The sequence below is a fragment of the Geospiza fortis genome, unplaced genomic scaffold (genome assembly GCF_000277835.1).
Source record: "Geospiza fortis unplaced genomic scaffold, GeoFor_1.0 scaffold157, whole genome shotgun sequence".
Lineage (NCBI taxonomy): Eukaryota > Metazoa > Chordata > Aves > Passeriformes > Thraupidae > Geospiza > Geospiza fortis.
This window is the reverse complement of record NW_005054314.1, coordinates 4,428,004-4,447,284: the sequence shown is the minus strand read 5'-3', so window position 1 is coordinate 4,447,284 and position 19,281 is coordinate 4,428,004. Positions and strand designations below refer to the sequence as shown.

The following is a 19,281-nucleotide window of genomic DNA, read 5'->3' as shown; positions in this document are numbered from 1 at the left end:
GAATATTGAAACATTGGCATACTGACATGTAAATCATATTGCTGGAGAATGTGTTATCTCTCTTATTTGTGACTGCATCGTGCCACAAAGTGCTGCATCTTGTAATTGAGGGCTCTCTGATGAATTCACTGCATGCAAAGTCTGTGAAAATTATTAGCACAGCACATTTCCATAATTAAAGTGTTTCCTGTGGTAGAGATTTGAAGACTCCCTAACTGCTGTATGTTACCTTAATGCAAAATTCTATGAAAACTCAAATACAAGCAGAACAAAGCTTCTATGCATAGAGAATGCTTTTCATTAGACCAGTTGTTACAGCTGGGAAAAGCAATCAAATCATCAGGGACACTTTTAGGTGATAGATGGAAGCTTTATTCATTGCTGATCACAAAGAAATGGGCAGCATCTCCCATTGAAATATCTTTGCCTTGCCATGAGTGACATGACCAAATCACTAAAATTTAACCTATAATGAAACATTCATAGGAACTGCTGGTTTCAGGACACAAGTCTGACTGTTCCATTAAGAATTATCCTAAAGTAATGTTAATATTTTGATGGTTTGCAACAAGTCAATAAATAAACATTTTCTTTACTCACAGGTTTGCAGTTTTAGGAGTCAGATAGTTCTGTGAAACAGAAAATTCCCTCTGCTGTTCTCTCTTCAGTAAAAAATGTGCCAGAATATAGCAGATAGCATGGAATAATGCTTTAACTATTAGTTGTTGACTGCAAAGTCCATTTGTCTTGTTAAGGCTCTCATTTGGCTATATTACCCTTTCTGTAGCCCTGGAAACAACTTCAAATACTGTGATACTTGAAAAGTCTGAAATATAAGGTACCCTTAAAGTGCTATGAGTGGTTTTTGAGACTCCCTGTACAAAGGAAGGAAAAAATAATTTCCCTTTTCAGAGGGTATTAAGCAGTGATGGATGTGCACTGCTTTGTGGGAAAGCTGATCCTCACCTATTGTAGGTGGGGTGAGAAACTATGCCAGCAGCACTGACAAGTTTCCTCTTTACCTGCCCACAGGGTTCAGGAATCCCTCTCTCAAAGTGTTACAGAAGGGGATTTTCAGGAGGCAATAAATAAATTTTGATCCCTCTGGTTAATGCAGTTAAGGTCAAAGAGATTCTATCTGGATCTATTTAAAATACTCTTAACCTGCAGACATATTGCTGTCAGTAGTGCTAAGTGTCTTAGCTGGCTGAGGAATGTATACAACCCTTATGAAACTATTCTTAAGTATTCTGGCTACTATATTTAGCTCTGTCTTATAACAAGACAAAAAGCACTTAGCTAAATGCAGTCCTGAAGTGCTTAATCCAGTTAAGATTATTTTGTCCTTAGGTGTCTTCTGCTAAGACTTCTTCTTGCACTCTGTCCTGCTGCATCATGCAGAAAGCTGCTCTGTGTGGTTGGGCCTGTGAATTCCTTTATGGGTATTTATTCTGTGAGCTCCTCCAAGTCTGCTGCTGGCTGAGGGCATTGCTCACTTTCATTAGGAAGCCTCAATCCTCTGGCAGCCCACATCTGCTGTACTGCAGCAGTGACAGCGCCTCCTGGAGACTGGGGAACCCAGTTTGGGCTTCATTTCCCAGTTTGGGCTCCATTTCCCAGTTTGGACTCAGTAAGCATCAGCTGGACTGTTGACACTCTTGGTGACCAAGACTTCTCTCAATTTGTCAACAGTTGTTCAGTCTGTTGAGAAGTTAGAGAAGTCTGACTTCTCAACAGACTTCTGTTCCAGCTGGGTGGGAAGGAGGCCAACCGTTCTAATGGGGCAGAAAACCCACCAGGCTTCCTGGGAGCTTTCAGTTGTTAGACAACCTGTGGGCAAAGTTTCCATAAAATACAGTTACCATAAAATAATGCTTTGCACTCCAACGTGGGAAGAATCTTTTTCTTTAGCTGAATTTTTGCATGGGCAAGTCTGCACACAAAGAACGTTCCCTGAAAAAATTGGTGGATCTTTCTGTGTATCCACAAGCATTTTCTCATAATTTAACCCATTGCTTTAAAAGGATTTTTCTTTATACCTGTGTATCTCTGAACTTATGCCCAGTCACCAAATCTTCTGTAGGGGACATTCTTCTAGAGAAGAAACAACTGAGTGATTTTGATAGAACAGCACAGAGGGATGAGCAGTGGGGATAGGAGCCTCAGCTCAATAGGGTAACAAATAAGATCACACACTCCTTTTGAACTGGAGTAAAGCATGAGTGGGGTGGCACTGCTGTGAGAGCAGAGACACAGCAGATGCACTGAGTTTAAGTTTGCTAAGGTCATACTTCTGGTTTTCACAGCACAGCAGGTGTACTGTCACATTTGGAAGAACTCCAGTTGCTCCTCAGTGGCTCCTGGCCAGTGGGGCCATTCTCCCAGCCTGCTGGGTCACACAGCTTTTTGGACATGAGAGCTCACATTGGCCTTCCCAGGTGGCTTCTGTGGCAGTGGGTGGTGCCCACAGAGCCAGGAGCCCAAGAACTTGGTCCAACTCCCATTGCTTTGCTGAGCTTTCATTGGTCATACTTGAGCATGGTTCTAATTTGTGGTGGTAGACTTTTCTCAGCTTGAAGTGATTGCAGCTGTCTAGGCTGTCTTACCTGCAACTGTGTTTTAACTGGACTTGCTTTTCCTTCCAGGGTTAATTTTTCTCCGTCTCTATTTACATGGTGATAAGAAGTGCTAATCCCACTCTGTCAGTCTGGACTGATGAATCTGAGGAATAGAACAGGTAATTTCTAATTTGGCTTGTAGCTTTTGGTGACTCAGGCAGTGAGAACCACTCCCTCTCTATGGAGTGCATTCATAACAAAGGAATTCATACAGTATCTCCTGCCCAGGTCATCTGCAGGGAGGGAGATCCTTGCCCTGGAGCAGGGAAGGATGGATAAAATTTTGTGGCTGTTGCTGTGAGCAGCATCCTTGACTTCCTGACAGTTATGGGTGGTTCTGTTTTGTGTTATTTTTATAGCTACCAACTTGTTTGAGCTTGGAGTAGTCTCTAAACAGAGAAAATCTTTTGGATCTACCTATTGAAAAATGCCCTTTGAGTTCTGGGCAGCATGGGGTGTTTTTCAGGGAAAGTGCTCGGCGGAGATGGGGGGCAGATTGGTTCTGATGGTGGGGATGGGTGTGATTTCCTCTTTGGAGGTGTCTGAAGGGCAATCCAGCAAAGCTGACCTGGGCAATGTGGTGTGGAGTGACAGCAGCTGTCTCACCTGCACCTCCCTGGCTCCTGTCCCTCAGACTCAGCCCATCTGAGTCACAGAAAGCAAGTCACCAGTGAAGAAGTTACCTTTGTGCTGAATTTTCCATCATTTAATGGAGCTTGAGAGTACTGTGTCCTTACTGGGAGTTGTTGCCACTTTTCTCCTTCCCTGGTTAGTGCCAGGTGAGGAGGATATTTTAAATTGAAGCCTTGGGTATGAATCCCAGGACACAGCTCAGATGATGTGGGAGCAGTCCAGCATGGCAAGCAGCAGTCACTGGCTGCAGGATGCTCTGGATGAACCTGTCTATCTGTCATCTCTTAGATATCCTGATAACATGCTGCTGCTGTTGCCTAATGCCAATCCTTTAGGGGATTAGCACAGTTTCTTTCTCCTCTGTCTTTCCACTGAAAAGAAATCTCAGATATGTTTCAAGCAGGGCGGGCAGTGACTGAAATCAACCAGTAACTTCTGTGATTTCCCAGAACAGGACCAGCTGTGGGGCTGCCTGCTGCAGACACCAGGGCAGATTTCTCTCTTTTTTGCTCTTGCATTTGCCAGGAAGATGCTGATTCCTGTGCAGAGATGGGTGCTTCAGCAGGATTCCCTATCCTGGCACAGAGGGCAGGACAGGGGCAGGCTGACGGGCTGCTAGCTTTTAATCTTTCCCTTTAAAGTCCTTGTAGGAGGATGTTTGGGCATGTAGCAGCAGTCTCACTTCTCATGCCTCAGTAGCTGGCTGAACAAGCAAGGAAAGACATACCAAGAGTGGAATTTGGGAAAGGGAAGATTGAAACATCCAGGAGGTCTTTAAGTACAAACCACTACACTCCATGTTCTGACATTCTGAGCAAGATAAGGAATGTGTCTCAGTAAGTGCTTCTGTCTTTCCCTTGCAGAGCCCTGTGTTGTGTAAACGAACTGATGGATGAAGATGAGAAGGACAGGGCAAAGAGGTATGACAGGGTGCACTCCTGGAGGAGAGCTGTAAATGCTGTGCTGTCCAGTGCTTGACAATGAACTTGACCCCACTGATGTCAGAGGCAAAGCTCCCACACAGTTTACAGGCTGTGTATAGCTGACCACAAGCAACATAATTTAAGTTCAGGCTTCTCACAGAGTTTGGCCACCCCTACAATGGGTTATCTGGCTGAGTGGTCCTTAAATTCCGCTGCTGTGCCCTCAGCATCTTGTGCTATCCCATGGTTATTTATTATCTTGAAGCAGGATTCCTGACCTGTGATTTTATGGGCATCAAGCAGTGCTGCCCACCTGGGGTAGAGCTCCCTTTGCAGTCCTGCTTTAGCCCAGGCCCGAATTAGTCTCTGTCATAGAAACTTTTGGCTCAGTTCTGTTTAGTCATTGTACACTAGTGCCAAAACAGAGATGGCTGTGAATGCTGGATCTGAGAACATCCAAATGCCAACCTGAATATGAATGGAAATGCTTTCTGCATACCACCCTCAGTCTGGATCACAGCAAGTATGCATCATCATGAATACACTTGTAAAGCAAATTAATTACTGCTGGAAGAGGTTGTATGAAAAGTGTTATCTCAGATATGAGCACTGGAAAGAAAACTTTGGAAGGAACTAAATGGGTTTGCTTTCTCCTTCAATGTTTTTAATGGAGGGGGAAAGCCTAATAAATATTCTTGATTTGTGAACTGAAAACTAGTTGTAGTTCTGCAGCCAGACCTGTAACATTCCCAGTCTCATACATCACAGCAGTAGATTTTCAAGACCACATACAAGATTTTATTCTGTAGTTCAGTTGCCTCTGCAGAGTGTTGTCTCTTGATAAGCTGCTTTTGCAAGTGCAAATCAGAGAAATCCTTCACATTCCTTCCTTCACAGACCTTTATATGTTTGTGTACTAACTGCAAAACAAAAGGTCATAAAAATTAAGTGAGCAAAACATGAATATGCATGAACACACTTTTCTCTTATTGGAGGAATTTGTCCCATAACACCTTCACTATCACTGTTTTTGAAACAGTGGGAACTGAAATGTATGAAATGTATATCAGGAGATGATCTTTCCCAAATGAACCCAAATATGTGTTACCTCCAGGTGTTCCTTGCTGCTGGTGAGTTCAGTCTTGCTACCAGCAAAATCATTGTGTGCAAGCCCAATTTTAAACAAATAAACATTCCCAGCAGAGTTTAGATTCTGGTGTTTAAAGTGCTTTGCTGGGGCAGGGTAGATACCTCGCCCTGGTTTGTGCTGTAGGTCCTTCATTCTGCTGAGTGGCATTTGTGGTTTTGTCCCCAGGGCATCGCGCAACAAATCTGAGAAGAAGAGGAGAGACCAGTTCAATGTCCTCATCAAAGAGCTTTGCACCATGCTGCAGGGCCACGGCCACCCTCTCAAGATGGACAAGTCCACAATACTGCAGAGGACCATCGACTTCCTACAGAAACAGAAAGGTACTGGGGTGCTGGCCCTGCAGCTGCCCAGCAGCCAGCTTCCTCCAGAAAATGCAAATCCCAAGCATCTCAGGTGCCACCCAGAGAGGACATGAGCCTGAGTGAGGGGCAGAATACGGGACAGCAGTTGGTCTCAGGACATGGCTAGACCTGAATGCATTGCTGACCAGTTAAACACAGACAGATTTTCAAAGGTGCAGTGCTGTGTGCCTTTTACTGTGGATACATCATTACCCTCACTGCTTTCTGCACTCTCAAACAGAAAAGCTGAGGAACAGCACCCATTACAAAAGTCAGGGGAGAGGGTGTTCTATGCTATCTTCCCAGGTCTCTTGGATTAGGAGATGAGAAGCCTGTCCTGCTGCCTGGGCACTCACAAGAGCAGCTTGTGAAACAGCTCCAGAATTGCAGACACCCTTTGCTCACAGGAATGCTCTACTACTCTAAAATTAGCCCATTGATCTTCATTTTTAAGGTTATCTTCAGGCCACCTAAAATGTCAGCATTTCCCTTTCTTGATTTCTAATGCATTTGTATTATGATAGCATGGAAAATGACTGTTGCATGCAAGAAGGCTTTGTGTGAAGAATGATATAAGGATTATTCCTCCAACAACCTCTTTAAAGAAATCTTACTTGAAAATGAAAAAAAAGTCCAAGTAGCATGACTCATGTTGCTTTTTTGATATTTTCTCTTTAAGAAATCACAGCACAGACAGAAGCCTGTCAGATTAGACAAGACTGGAAGCCTTCATTTCTTAGCAACGAGGAGTTCACCCAGTTGATGTTAGAGGTAAGAAGAAATTGATTAGTGAGAAATAATCAGTTCAGTGGAGTAGTTCAGGGATATACAGTTCTTTTTCACCTGTAGGTCCCAATGTTAATGATTTCTACTCTGCTGGCACATACAATGCAAACCTGACAGAGACCAATGTTGAACTAAATGTTTTGCAGACACAGAATTAAAAATAAGATTGCTTCTCCTTGTAGATAAATGGCTTTTCGTTTGGGAATCAAGGCTGATTTGGCCCAGATTTGGCCTGGTGAGAGAGGAAAAAGAGAATTTCCTTTTCTCAGAAGAGCCGCTAGAGCTGGCAGTTTTAGGAAAAACTTGAAAGGACCTGAAAAAAGCAGAGCAGCTCTGTTCCTCCCACATGCCACTAGGCAGGCAGCACTGCCTGTGCTGCCTCTGCAGCTGCTGCCTGTGCGCTACTGTCCTCTCCATGGCAGTGCTGCCTCTTCTGCTTGAATTGCCTTGAAGTGCATTCAGGAAAACAGCTCTCATACTCCCACCTCTGAAATGCTGTGCTGATCTAGAAACATCCCCCAAACCCACATTTCTGCCCTGGGTCTGTGCTGCAGGCTCCTCTGGCAGGGACATCTCCTGCCCTGCGTGGGCAGCTGCTGCTCTTTGCCCCACCAAAAGAAGGGTGGATGCTGGGCTGAGCTGGGAGGTGCTGCTGTGTCTCAGTTACTCCTTTTCATCAGGATACCATGACTCACCTCTCTGGAAAAGTCTGTTCATTCTTTCTGGGAATCTCTCTTGCCAAACAAGCCAGCTTGTTCCAGCTGAATCCAAACAAATTCCCCCCTTAGATTGGAAGTGGTGGGGGAGAGCAAGCTCTGTAATAACTGCTGCCTTGCTGGACTCTGGCAGGCCATTGAACAGTTTGCTTAAAATCAGTGGGGTTTTTCCAGAGTGGACCCAATTTGAGCAAAGGCAGAGTGTGGCAGTGAGGTGGGGGAGATGGGGAATGCTGCATTTTTGGTCCCTGTAGCTGAGCTGCAGAGCAGCCTAACAGTGTCTTTAGAAGAGCTGGCTTTGTGCACAGTGCTGACCAGCTATTAAACCTCCCAGATCTTGATGTTAGAGAAGAATAAGGACAGACACTGCATAAATGGTACAAGGAGATATTGTGAAGAATAGGGAGAACACAACATCCAAGGGGAAGAGCACAGGCAGTGACTTAAAAGGGACAGAGAGGTTTGACTCTGGGACAGAAACCACTGTGAATGAGAAAGGGGAAACAGAACAAGCCTTAAAATTGTTTTGTCACTAACCTTACAAATCAGTGCTTTCAGCAAAATAAATAAGGCTTTAGATCCTTTTCATATTGTCCATAAACTGCTAAAAATACATAATTTTGTAATTTTTCTGTCTCTGCTTATCCATCCACAAAGCTGGATTTGCCATGATGATATCTGACATCTCCTTACGCACTGAGTTTGTTAACTATTGTGTAATTCAGAACACATAATGAAGTGACTGAAGTCAGCAGGATTGTGTGGGTGTTGAAATTCTAAGCATCACTGTCTCACTTCATGTTAAATAAATACTTACTGGGTGAAAAATACAAGTCAATTTAATAATAATGAGGATGAGAAAATAAGAATATAAAAAGAATGTTGAATTAGACAGCATGTGTAATTTTTATTTTTCCACATTGAACTGTCATTTCTTTGATTAATTTCTGCTAGGTTTAAGCTGTTAGAAGCATCACTAAAGAATCAGTGAATCTAAAATATTTTAAGTTTTTCCATTGCATAATTCTGTTTTGTTTTTTTTCCTTTTTATTTTTTCCCTGCCTATTATCATTAGGCACTGGATGGCTTTCTCATTGCTCTTACCACTGATGGGATTATTATTTATGTATCTGACAGTGTTTCATCTCTGCTGGGACACTTACCGGTAAGTTCTGACCATGCAATACCCTGAGGCTCATTCCCCTCCTCAGTGCAAATCAGTCAGTGCAGGGCTGGGGATCGGTTTTGTCCAACCAAAGAGGGAACTGACTGTGTATGGGAGGTCAACCAACAAACTCTTGTGGAGTTTCTCAAGTTCCTGTGAATAACAGATTCTCTCCCAGGGTCTATGAGTTAGCTTAAAAAAACCCCAACTATGCAAAATCACTGTACTCATAGCTCATCACTTGGCTATCCATCTAAAGGTCTGGGAGGTGTTTGACCCACCAGGTTAATGGAAAATTTTATGATTGTGAAATGAGTGCTGGAGCTCTTCTTAGGTAATGTAAATATTATTTCAGAACTGAATCTGTGCGCTTTGAATGACATTGGGTTTTTCTACTTTGAGCCCACAGTCTTCAGTAACAAATGTGTGGCCTCAGAGTTTTCTGGGAGAACTTCTGGAAACCAGCTAGTTGTCAGGTGCAGAAATTTCAGCTTGGCCCCTCAAAAACATTTTTCTCTTTATCTGGTGCCAAGCATGAAGCACCAAGGATGCTCTAAATGAGGGAAAATTGGACCACACAGTTACCTGAATGTCATGTGTGCAAAGAACAAATCTGTGCTGACATATTGGTAGAACCCCTTTAATCAGGATATGTGGGTTGATGAGCACTGAATCACTGGCAGGTCAAGCTGATTTTGCCAGATGTTCAGCCTAGAAGACAAGTGGAGGGTGTAGGGAGGAGCTCTCCTTCTACTGTGTCCTGCTTTCAAAGAAAAATGTTTCACTTCTCATCATGTTACATTCCTGTGGTACCAGGGTTTCTTCTCCAGCCTGTATCTGCCTGAACTGAAGGGCAACCTCTGGGACTCATTCAACCTTTTGCAAATAGACAGTAATCCTGGGGTAAAATAGTCTAAGGGCTACATTCTGCTCCAGATCCATCTGCAGATTGACTGGGCTTCCTTGTCTTGGGCATCTGCACCAGACCAGCAGTGTCTGTGCTCTGCTGAGGGGTGAAAAGGCATGTGGCTGTGTCAGGCTGTACTGCTGAACATGACAAAGCATTCTTTTGTATCAGTCAGATTTGGTGGACCAAAATATATTGAACTTTCTGCCTGAGGGGGAGCAGAGCGAGGTGTACAAGCTACTTTCTCCACATGTGCTCCTGACAGATCCTGTTGCAGCTGATTTTCTGAATGGTAAGCTCCATTCTTGTCTGTCAGTCAGAGAAGTTTGCCAAAGGTGAACAGCTCCCAGGGAAGTCTGCACAGAGCTCTCCAGCTGGCTCTTGCCTGCCACTTCTGTTTTGCTGCATCACATTGTGGGTTTTAGTGCATCACATCTCTAATGTTCCTATATGCTCCCAGTACTTGCTCTTTGATCAGGACAGTCTTTGTTTTACCATCTGCTTTGCCCCTTGGATGGTAGATGCTTTTCCCCAGATGGGATACTAGACTAACCCTGAGAAGGGAAAAAAATTTGGAGAAATCCCAAACAGTTTTGGCAGAGTTTTCTTAGGAAGCTTGCATGTCTCAGGACACAAGAGAAGCCCTAAGGTAACTTAAGCAATTTCCTATCTGAACAGTTCATCTAGATCTGTACTGCTGGCTGCTGTCCCATGTCCCCTTCCCTCAGAAAATGTCCCCAGGACCAGAGCAGGCAGCAGCATCTTCGCAACACCTGAGTTTCATTAATTAATGCTTCAGCCTGTGCTGAGCCCCCACGCCTTTCCCAGTGGGTTTGGTAAAGCCACTGAGCAGCACTGGGCTCCCCTCCTGCTGCCCCATGAGCACCAGTGGGAGCTGAGCACCCTGAGGATGCTCTGAGCACCCTGATGATGCTCTGAGCAGCCTGGTGATACTCTGAGCACCCTGAGGATGCTCTGAGCACCCTGGTGATACTCTGAGCAGCCCTGATGGTGCTCTGAGCAGCCTGATGATGCTCTGAGCAGCCCTGATGGTGCTCTGAGAAGCCTTTTGGTGCTCTGAGCAGCCTCTTGATGCTCTGAGCAGCCTGATGGTGCTCTGAGCAGCCTCTTGATGCTCTGAGCACCCTGATGATGCTCTGAGCACCCTGGTGATGCTCTGAGCAGCCTGATGGTGCTCTGAGCAGCCCTGATGATGCTCTGCCTGGGGGTGGCTCCCCTCAGGCTGGAGGCCATGTGGTCTAATCCACAGAGTTCAGACTTGGGGCAGAAAACTGGATTAGAGCTTGGCACAGTGCCCTCCACTGTTAATGGAAGGGCTTAGGGTGAGTTCAGTGCCCTTTGGTCCTACTGAGCAGTGCCAGAGCAGAGTGCTGCAATACCATGTAACTGCCCTGCATGAAATCCTACATCCACGGAGTCAGGGGAAAATCCTGCTGGCCAGTGCAGCCAGGGCTTCACACTTAGCTCACTGGGATGTACTGCAAAGACAGGAAAAAAGGGTGAGAATACATTTCCTTAAGCAGAAACAGATGATAATTGCTCCTAGTAGTTATATATTTACTTCTGGGTATCAGAAGGTTCCCAGCAGGGTGTGCTCAGATACCACTTGGTAGATAAATTAAAAATGTGAGCAAGCTAAAGTGCAGACTTCTAATAACATTGTCTGTGTCTCTCTCTCTTTCTCTCATTTCAGCAGAAAAACAAATAGAATTTTGTTGCCATTTAGCAAGAGGCAGCTTAGATCCAAATGAACCCCTGATGTATGAATATGTGAAATTTGTAGTGGATTTTAAATATTTTACTCATGGTAAGTTACTGTTCCAGCCTACCTTTGTCTCTCCACCTCTCTCCTTTAAATTGTCTTGACCTGTAGCATCTTAAAGTCTCTATTTCTGCTGAAAATGCCCCATAATTGTCAGGGATGGAATGAGCTGTGTGTACATTGGATATATTTTTCATACAAAAGTGGTGGGGAGTCTGTTGATCAGAAGAGTGCACTCTCCTGCATGTTGTGCCTAAAGCTGATACCAGACTGAAAATGCCTCTGTTGGACCCACTGCCAATTGTAAAGCAGCCTACTTATTCAAATAGCCAGTAAAATCTGGTATTCTGTTTCACTTGTGGCAGTGAAATGACACTTCACAGAGATTAAGTACTTTGAGGTGCCTGTAAAATCCTGAATCTTGCAAATGTTGGCCTGGAGAAAGACTGACAAGGAGACTGCAGTTGCACACTGTGAGCTGCTCTGAGCTGTCATACAAAGCTGCCCTGGGTAGGGGTTACAGCTGTGTACCTTGGAGCCTACAGGGCCATGCTTTAAATATCACCAGCGTGGATCAGGGTGGCATCAGCCTGTGGGCAGCAGGAGCTGGTTGCTGGGTTTCTCCAGTCACTGTACCTGTCTTAACATGAGAAGAAACCTCTCCTTCCTCTTCTTCTTAAATAAACTGTCTGGTTGTTCCTAGTGCCTACACCCTCCTGTAATGGCTTTGAGTCAGCTATTGCACGGGCTTTCCGGTCAGCCCCGGAGGAGCAGATCTGCCTGGTGGCCACCGTGCGCCTGGTCACACCACAGTTCCTCAAGGTGAGCCTGAGCACCCACGGCAGCAGGGGCAGCACAGGGCTGGTGGGGGAGAGGGGACGTGGCTGTGGCTGGGTATTGGAGTATTTACCAATATAGCCAGAGGGACACGCCTGAGCTTGTCTGGCCCTTGGTGCTGAACCAAACAGCGGCAACTGTGGTGTTTCACCCCACAGACACTTTGGGCTGGCTGGGTGTGTGGTGTTTCACCCCACAGACACTTTGGGCTGGCTGGGTGTGTGGTGTTTCACCCCAGAGACACTTTTGGCTGGCTGGGGGGGTGGTGTTTCACCCCACAGACACTTTTGGCTGGCTGTGTGTTGCAGGCCAGCAGAACTCCCTGAGCCCGTGGTTGCTGTTCTGTTTAACCCCGGGGAGAGGGGCGGGAAGGGGCAGGGAGCCACCAAGCAGGGACAGGAGGGGAGGTCTTAAGGGACAAAGGACACCTGGATGGCCCAATGCCCCCCGTGGTAGAGGGCGTCCTTTGAATCTGCCAATCACTCTATGCCCTTCTGGAATGCCAGGACTGACAGACAGTGCTGGGAGGGGGCAAGGGAGGGGCAGGGAGAGGTGACTGACACACCTGGCAAGGAATTATCAGAGAGGGATCCGGGGCTCTGGAGTAAACCCTGAAATCACAACATCTGGCAGTGGGAGATGACATAAGTCTGTATTTTGGAGAGATAAGGGATGGAGCAGGAGCTGCTCTTGAGAAGAGGTGGGTTTGTGGTGGGGTGTCTCAGAGGGAAGCTCCAGGACAAGGTGACCGGCTGCACCACTTGGGAATTTGCATCCTTCAAAGACCAGCATTCACCACGCCTTTGTGTAAGGATCTGCATCTTGAAACATTGACAATGTGTGTCATGGCCTCTTGCTGGTCTGTGAATGTCCCGTGGCGCTGATGGCAGGGATAACAACCCTGGGTGCTGCTTGCTCAAGAGGCCATTAGCCAGCTGGACCTGGAGCTGTTATCCATATTCAATTACCAGTATTTGCAAAAAGCTGGGGAATTTTGCCTAGAGTGCAAGACAAGACTCTTTGACTATTTATCCTTGCTCTGAAATTCAGCTCAAGGTAAACCATTCAGCCATTTTTCATCAGTTCATGCATCTATAAAACAAGTCTTACACATTCCTTAGAGGAAAATAAGTCAAGTGCTTTAAAAGCACTGTATTTTGCTATGGCTTATTATATCAGCAAGATGCATGCTAGGTTTTGATAGCAGGCTGCTTTTGTCATTTCACAGAATTAAATGTCTGAATGTACCCACTCTTTTGCAGGAGCTCTGCAATGTTGAAGAGCCGTGTGAAGAATTTACATCGAGGCATAGTTTAGAATGGAAGTTTTTATTCTTGGACCACAGGTAAGAGATTTGGGTTTAGTCACTGGAGAATAAATAAACTTTACTTTAAAAATAGAAAACTTTGTATACCTATTGCCTGAGATCCCAAATGGAATAGTTCTAATTACATGCAACTTAGTGAGTAGCTGTACTCTGAGCTTAGCTATTAGGCATCCTTAAATGCTTCACTATTTTCCATATTTTAGGCAAGTAAGAAACCATGGAAAATGTCTAGAATGTCTAGAAAAATCCTAACCAAGATAATAAGTCATTGAAAGTGAGCAGTGTGGGTCCCAATATGTTCCCTATATTGGTTTAGCTCCTCTGTTCTACAATTACAGCTCCCAGGAATCCTTCTAAATCTTTTGCTGTGTCAATAAACTTTTGACTTTTCAGCTTGAGAAAGGATAGAATTTCTAAAACCAAAATAAAAAACAGTGTATTTTATTATTTAATTGTAGATTAGTTTTTGACAATGCAATATGGTGGGCTAGAATTCAGCTTGGGTGAATGAAACAGACTGGAACCAGTTTATTAAGCTGCTTAATTTAGGATTAATTTTCTTCAAAAGAAGCTGCTGGGTTTTATTCACTCTCTCACTTCTCTGTATTTGACATATGTGCATAAGCACATTGTAAAATCCTACCCTCTTCATTTTCCCACCCCTTGTGAGCTGTGCAAAGTAAAAACAGAAGACTAGTAAATAAGGGTGTAAGGGAAAAAATATTGGTGAGGAAAAAAGTCTAAATACCATCTCCACCTTTAGAGCAAGAAAGAAAGAGAGCAAATAAAAATGAGTAATAACTTTCATTTATATAGAACAGAAGCTGTGTGCCTCACATCATACCTTGATGCATGGAGGAACTGACCCTGCAACACCCCTACAGTTGGTTATGTGTGGTTTGGGACAGTCAGATAATTATTAATTCAGATGAGATCTTGCTGGAGTGGCTTTGTTAGACTTATATTGGCCTCTCTGATAATGCACATTTTTAGAATCAGCTGATTGATGTTAAGATTTGTAAAAGAGCCCTAAGCCCCTCGCATCACTGATGAAGTGAGCTGCTTCTCCTCAGGGCTGTGTCCCAGCAACTCCTGTGAAAAAGCTGAGTAGGAGCTACTTTGAAACTTGTCAAAGAGTCTTTTGATGAAAGTGGGTTATGACTCGGAGAGGAATCTCTGTGCTGGGTGCTTGCAGACACTCCAGTCCCTCTGATATCCCCAGAGAGGAGGCCATTGCTACTGAGAGGAAATTAAGACGATGCAGATGCTGAGGCAGAGTTTGTGACAGATCCAGCTGCAAGCAGTGAGCTCAGACCCAAGAATGAGCAGGAGATTGTGGGAGTTGTCTCATTTAATCACTGATTCCAAGCTCTCTCCAGTGCAATCTGCAGGACACTGGAAGTGTTGCTGTTTTTGCTGATTTGCATCAGCACAGGCTGCCTGACACTGAGGTGTGCCACAGCAGGGCAGAGGGTTCCCAGCAGAAGCTGGAATCAGGACCTTTGCTGTCATTATCACAATTCAAATCAGAGTAAAGATAGATGCAATAAAAACATTCCATAGATGTAGATAAACATGAGAAAGATAGGAAAACCTGTATTCTGGGTCTCTATGTAAATATCTGTAGAGGAAGAGAAACCCATCAACTTTGATAATGATTTGTTTCTCTTCTGCACTGTGGTAGTGTTCTTATTTTCCCTTCATTTATTAAAAGACTGCACCCAAAAGACTCTCTAAAGACTGTGCATTCCCATTTGCACAGCAAGCTGCAGATCTCAGGACTGGAACTTGAGCTAACAAGACACTTTTAAATTGCTCCACAAGGCATCTCCTTGTTAAATGACAGATGAGGAGCATTTTGCGGTTTCTTTCTTTTATGAAGAGCTCTGGTGATATTCAGGAAAGCATAATAATTTCCTGATCAGCTTAAATGTTTATCTGATGTGCATCTGAAAGACACTACTGTCTTGAATATAAGCATGTTATTAAAAGTAGGAGAAACAGTGATGCATTCTGCCAAAGAGACAGCAAGGACATTTTAATAAATACACAGATTATCATCATTAACAGAAATCTGGGTCACATGAGGAAAAGGAACAGAGTGCTATGAAAAGTTACTTAAATAAATAAAGCTGTATTGTGACAGAGACCACATGTGTGCTCAGCACATTCTGTTCCAGGGAATTTGCTGTTGAGGGGAGGCCTGGCTCTCCCAGCTGACCCCTTGTGCTGAGACTCAGGAGCTCCTGCTCACACCGTGCTCCTCCTGGCACTGCTGTTAGGCAGATTGTCCTTCTCCCCCATTCCTTGGTGCCAGGCTGCCACAGCTGTGGGGAGGAGGGAGGTTATAACCTGCATGGGCTCTCTGTGGCTGAAGAACCAATGCCCACTGTGCCTCTCAAGGGGAAAAATGTGGCACAGCCAAGAGAGAATTTCACACAGTAATAACAAAGAAACTTGGGACTGAGATGTGTAATACACTGAAATAGCTTTTTCTTCATAGTCTTGGCCACTTTATGGCCTTCTTCCTTAGGAGCACTCAGCTGACCAGGAGAGGGGCAGCAGGAGAGGCAGGTTTGATAGGCACCATCACCTCCAGCCTGCCCCATCTTCTGTCATTTACTATTTTGCCCTATTCCTGAGAAACACATTGAACTTGGCAGGTGAACACTATCAGCACATCCTGCAGCCACATTAGCACAGGTCCTGCCTCCCTGAGTGCTTGAATTGGTGCAGGCAGGGTTGGACCTGAGCTCTGGGAGATGGAGAGTGTCAGGCTGATACGGGAGCAGAGACAAAACTGGTGGTTTTCTCCCCACATTTCAGTGTTGTTTCATAATCATAAGCTATCAGGCTCTGGTGAAGGCTGTGTTAGGATACTTGCTTTAAAAAAGTCTCATGTTTGGCCTAGAAAAAGGAAAATCTAGAATTGATAGCAGAATAGTGAGGTAAGTCATTGCAATGTGCCTGTCTAAATCCTTCAGCAGTTCCTTCTCTACCAACCAAAGCACAAACAGCCCTCAATCAGCCCCATGCCTATTGCTATCTGCACTACCAGCACAAGAAGTTTTGGTGGCTGTAGTTTCCCAAGCTTTTCCAGGGGAGCAATTACTTTTTCCCAAGCTGCAGCTTCCCACTTATTCTCTCTTCTCCAGTTACTCCCCAGTGACACTTACATCCAACCTACTGGATAATTTTACTCTGGCTCCAAGTTGTTGTGTGCAGGATCAGCCATAGCATTTCTCAAGCTGTGTCTCACAAGCATCCTTAATGAATTGAGTCACTCACATATGTACATGCCTTCCTCTACACCCACATAATGAATAGGCTGTGGAACAGTAAACACACACCTTTTCATTTTCCCAATTTGTACCTCTCCCTCGCTGTCAGTTTTTTGGTTTGTATATGAAAATGCATCACTGCCTAGATGAAAACCCACTCCAGGTTTCCCTGCCAAGTGAGTGATGGTGTTTGTTGCTGTATCACAGCTTATCTGCCAGGATGTCAGAGTCAAGTTTTGTGCTCACTCTCTGCCCTTTGCTTCCTTTCTAGGGCTCCACCTATTATAGGATATTTGCCCTTTGAGGTTCTGGGAACGTCAGGGTATGATTACTACCACGCAGATGACCTGGAGCTTCTTGCTAGGTGCCATGAACACTGTAAGTTGCCCTGCCTCTGCAATGTGTCTGTCTCTGATCTCCTTTGTCACTTGTGCAAAGCCTTTTACTGTCACTGCAAAAGGCTTCTTCTTCAGGAACATGCAGGAACTCTCCTGTCCATGTCAGACTGTCACAGCTGACACTTACCTGGGAGGTTGGAATCTGCAGAATTCCCTCAGATCAGGAGCTGTTAGTGCAGGTTTCCTAAATTGACACATACCTTGTTTGAGCACAAGCTGTCTCAGAATGAAATGAGATTAGAAGATTGGGAGTCAGAACTATCCCCCCTCTGCTCTGTGAGTTTTGTTGATTTGTCACAGTTCACGGGGTCTTGCCATTCCCCTGGGCTCTGGGGTTAACCAGGAGGCTCAGCTCACCTAAGCACCTTCTGAGAGCATCATTTGGATCACCTCCCTGTGCAATTAGGTGCTGTGAACCTCACTTACTCATTAGTAAAATGCTTCTGGAGGTTCAGAATTATTTTACATACAAAAGCACTGAACGCAGTTTCCCTGTGGGTGAAGATGGCTCATGTTTGGTCAATCTGAAAGGAAAACAACAAAGCAGAAGAGTCAAGTTCAGGCTAATGTGTGAACACCAAAGGTCCATGAAGAAATATTACTTACAGGTTTCTCATTGGGGACACTGTCTGTCTCTCTGCTATCTCCACTTGAGAGTGTTTTGCTCAAAGGAAACAAGGACACCCCAGAGAGTGGAGCAAGCAGGATGCTGTAATTGCACCATAAAATCCCCTTTTGCTATAAATTGTTTTCTCTTTCTGTTAAACAGTGATGCAGTTTGGAAAAGGCAAATCCTGTTACTATAGGTTCCTGACCAAAGGGCAGCAGTGGATATGGCTGCAGACTCACTACTACATCACCTACCACCAGTGGAACTCCAAGCCTGAGTTCATTGTTTGCACTCATCTGGTAGTTAGGTAAGCACCAAACTCTTCACAGTGTGTTATGTCTCAGTGTTCAGCCACTGCTTTTTCTAGTTCTGTTTCATGTTAACCAACATGCTCAGTGTGCCTTGCTGTGTCTTCTGACACATGAAATGATGTGTAATTCAATGAAACTATTCTAACAGGGAATATGTCTTCTATTTACTCTTTTGTTTTCTTTTTTTTTTTTTTTTTTTGGGCAACTGAGCCAAAAGCCTGGAAGCCAGCTTTGGCCAAATCTATTGGTGTGTTACATTCCCCTTTTGTCTCTAGTTGATGACATAGCCACAGAAAGAATTAAAGCTGTTGGGAATCAGACATATCTTTCTGGGCATGAATGAGATCATATAACTCCTACAAAACCTTTTGATCAGAGCTTTAAATATTTATGACTTGAAGTTAGCTGCTGGCTTGCTGGCCTTATTCCTCACCCAAAACCAGCCCTGGATCCCCCCCTAGTGGGAAGCTGCTGGTGCTGAGTGCTGGAAGGCAGTGCATGTGTAGGATACTCTGTGAATGCACCTTCTGAAGGGGAATCTGCTGGATTACCACAGCCATCTCAAAAATCCCATGTGAAGAGCAAGAATGTATTTTCTGAAGGGCTTGAAAAAATAGTGACACACTGGTTTGCTCTATTAACTTGAGTAAATTTATTGCTCACAGTATTTTTGTAGTGTCAAGAATGAATTTTTTTCTGGTCCCCCTCTTTTTCCTGTCAAACATCTGGGAGAGCAAACACTAGTAAATGTGAAATAAATGTTGGAGTGAGCCAGAGGAGGGCCATGAAGATGCTCAGAGGGCTGGAGCACCTCTCTTGTGAAAACAGGAAGAGAGAGCTGGGGTTGTTCAGCCTGGAGAAGAAAAGGCTCCAGAGAGACCTTAGAGCCTCTTCCAGTGCCTAAGGGAGCTCCAAGAGAGCTGGAGAAGGAATTGTGGAGTTGTAGAACAAGGGGGGATGACTTTAAACTCTCAGAGATAGGTTTAGATTAGATCTTAGGTAGAAATCCTTCCCTGTGAGAATGGTGAGGCACTGGAAGCCCAGAGAAGCTGTGGCTGCCCCATCCCTGGAAGTATTCAAGGCCAGGTTGGCTGGGGCCCTGAACAGCCTGGTCTAGTGGAAGGTGCTCTGCCCACAGTAGAGGGCTTGGAACCAAATAATCTTTAAGGTCCCTTCCAACCCAAATTCTCTTGATTCTGATTCTGTGATCTGTGGTATAAACTACATATGAAGTGCTAACATAAGCAAATGTTACACAGAGAGATTACTTCTCAGTTGTCTTACTTGTGCCATCCTTCAGGGGATTCAGCTTCACCTTAAGGGCTGAATTTATTGTGCATGAACTTGTTTCTTCTTTCTGCTTCCAGTGCCTCTTAAACCTAATGATGTAGTCCTAAATAGGTTTTGAAGTTCAATTCTGTCTCAGATAGTTAAGGCTTAAAATATGTTATTGAAGCACAGAAGTTAAAATGTTCTTTCAGGAAAATTCATTACC

The 19,281-nt window shown here is 44.6% G+C and overlaps 1 protein-coding gene across 1 annotated transcript in view; it reads left to right on the top strand.

The window, feature by feature from the left end:
* The first annotated feature begins 2,644 nt into the window (after positions 1-2,644).
* PASD1 (PAS domain containing repressor 1) overlaps positions 2,645-19,281 on the top strand; it is a 25,770-nt gene continuing 9,133 nt past the window's right edge. The window contains exons 1-11 of the mRNA XM_014306583.2: positions 2,645-2,737; positions 4,115-4,171; positions 5,490-5,644; positions 6,345-6,436; positions 8,243-8,332; positions 9,411-9,531; positions 10,954-11,067; positions 11,726-11,844; positions 13,122-13,204; positions 16,739-16,845; positions 17,635-17,782. Of these exons, the coding sequence (XP_014162058.1) occupies positions 4,140-4,171; positions 5,490-5,644; positions 6,345-6,436; positions 8,243-8,332; positions 9,411-9,531; positions 10,954-11,067; positions 11,726-11,844; positions 13,122-13,204; positions 16,739-16,845; positions 17,635-17,782 (1,061 nt within the window). The 5' untranslated portion in view covers positions 2,645-2,737; positions 4,115-4,139. The remainder of the gene's footprint in view (positions 2,738-4,114; positions 4,172-5,489; positions 5,645-6,344; positions 6,437-8,242; positions 8,333-9,410; positions 9,532-10,953; positions 11,068-11,725; positions 11,845-13,121; positions 13,205-16,738; positions 16,846-17,634; positions 17,783-19,281) is intronic.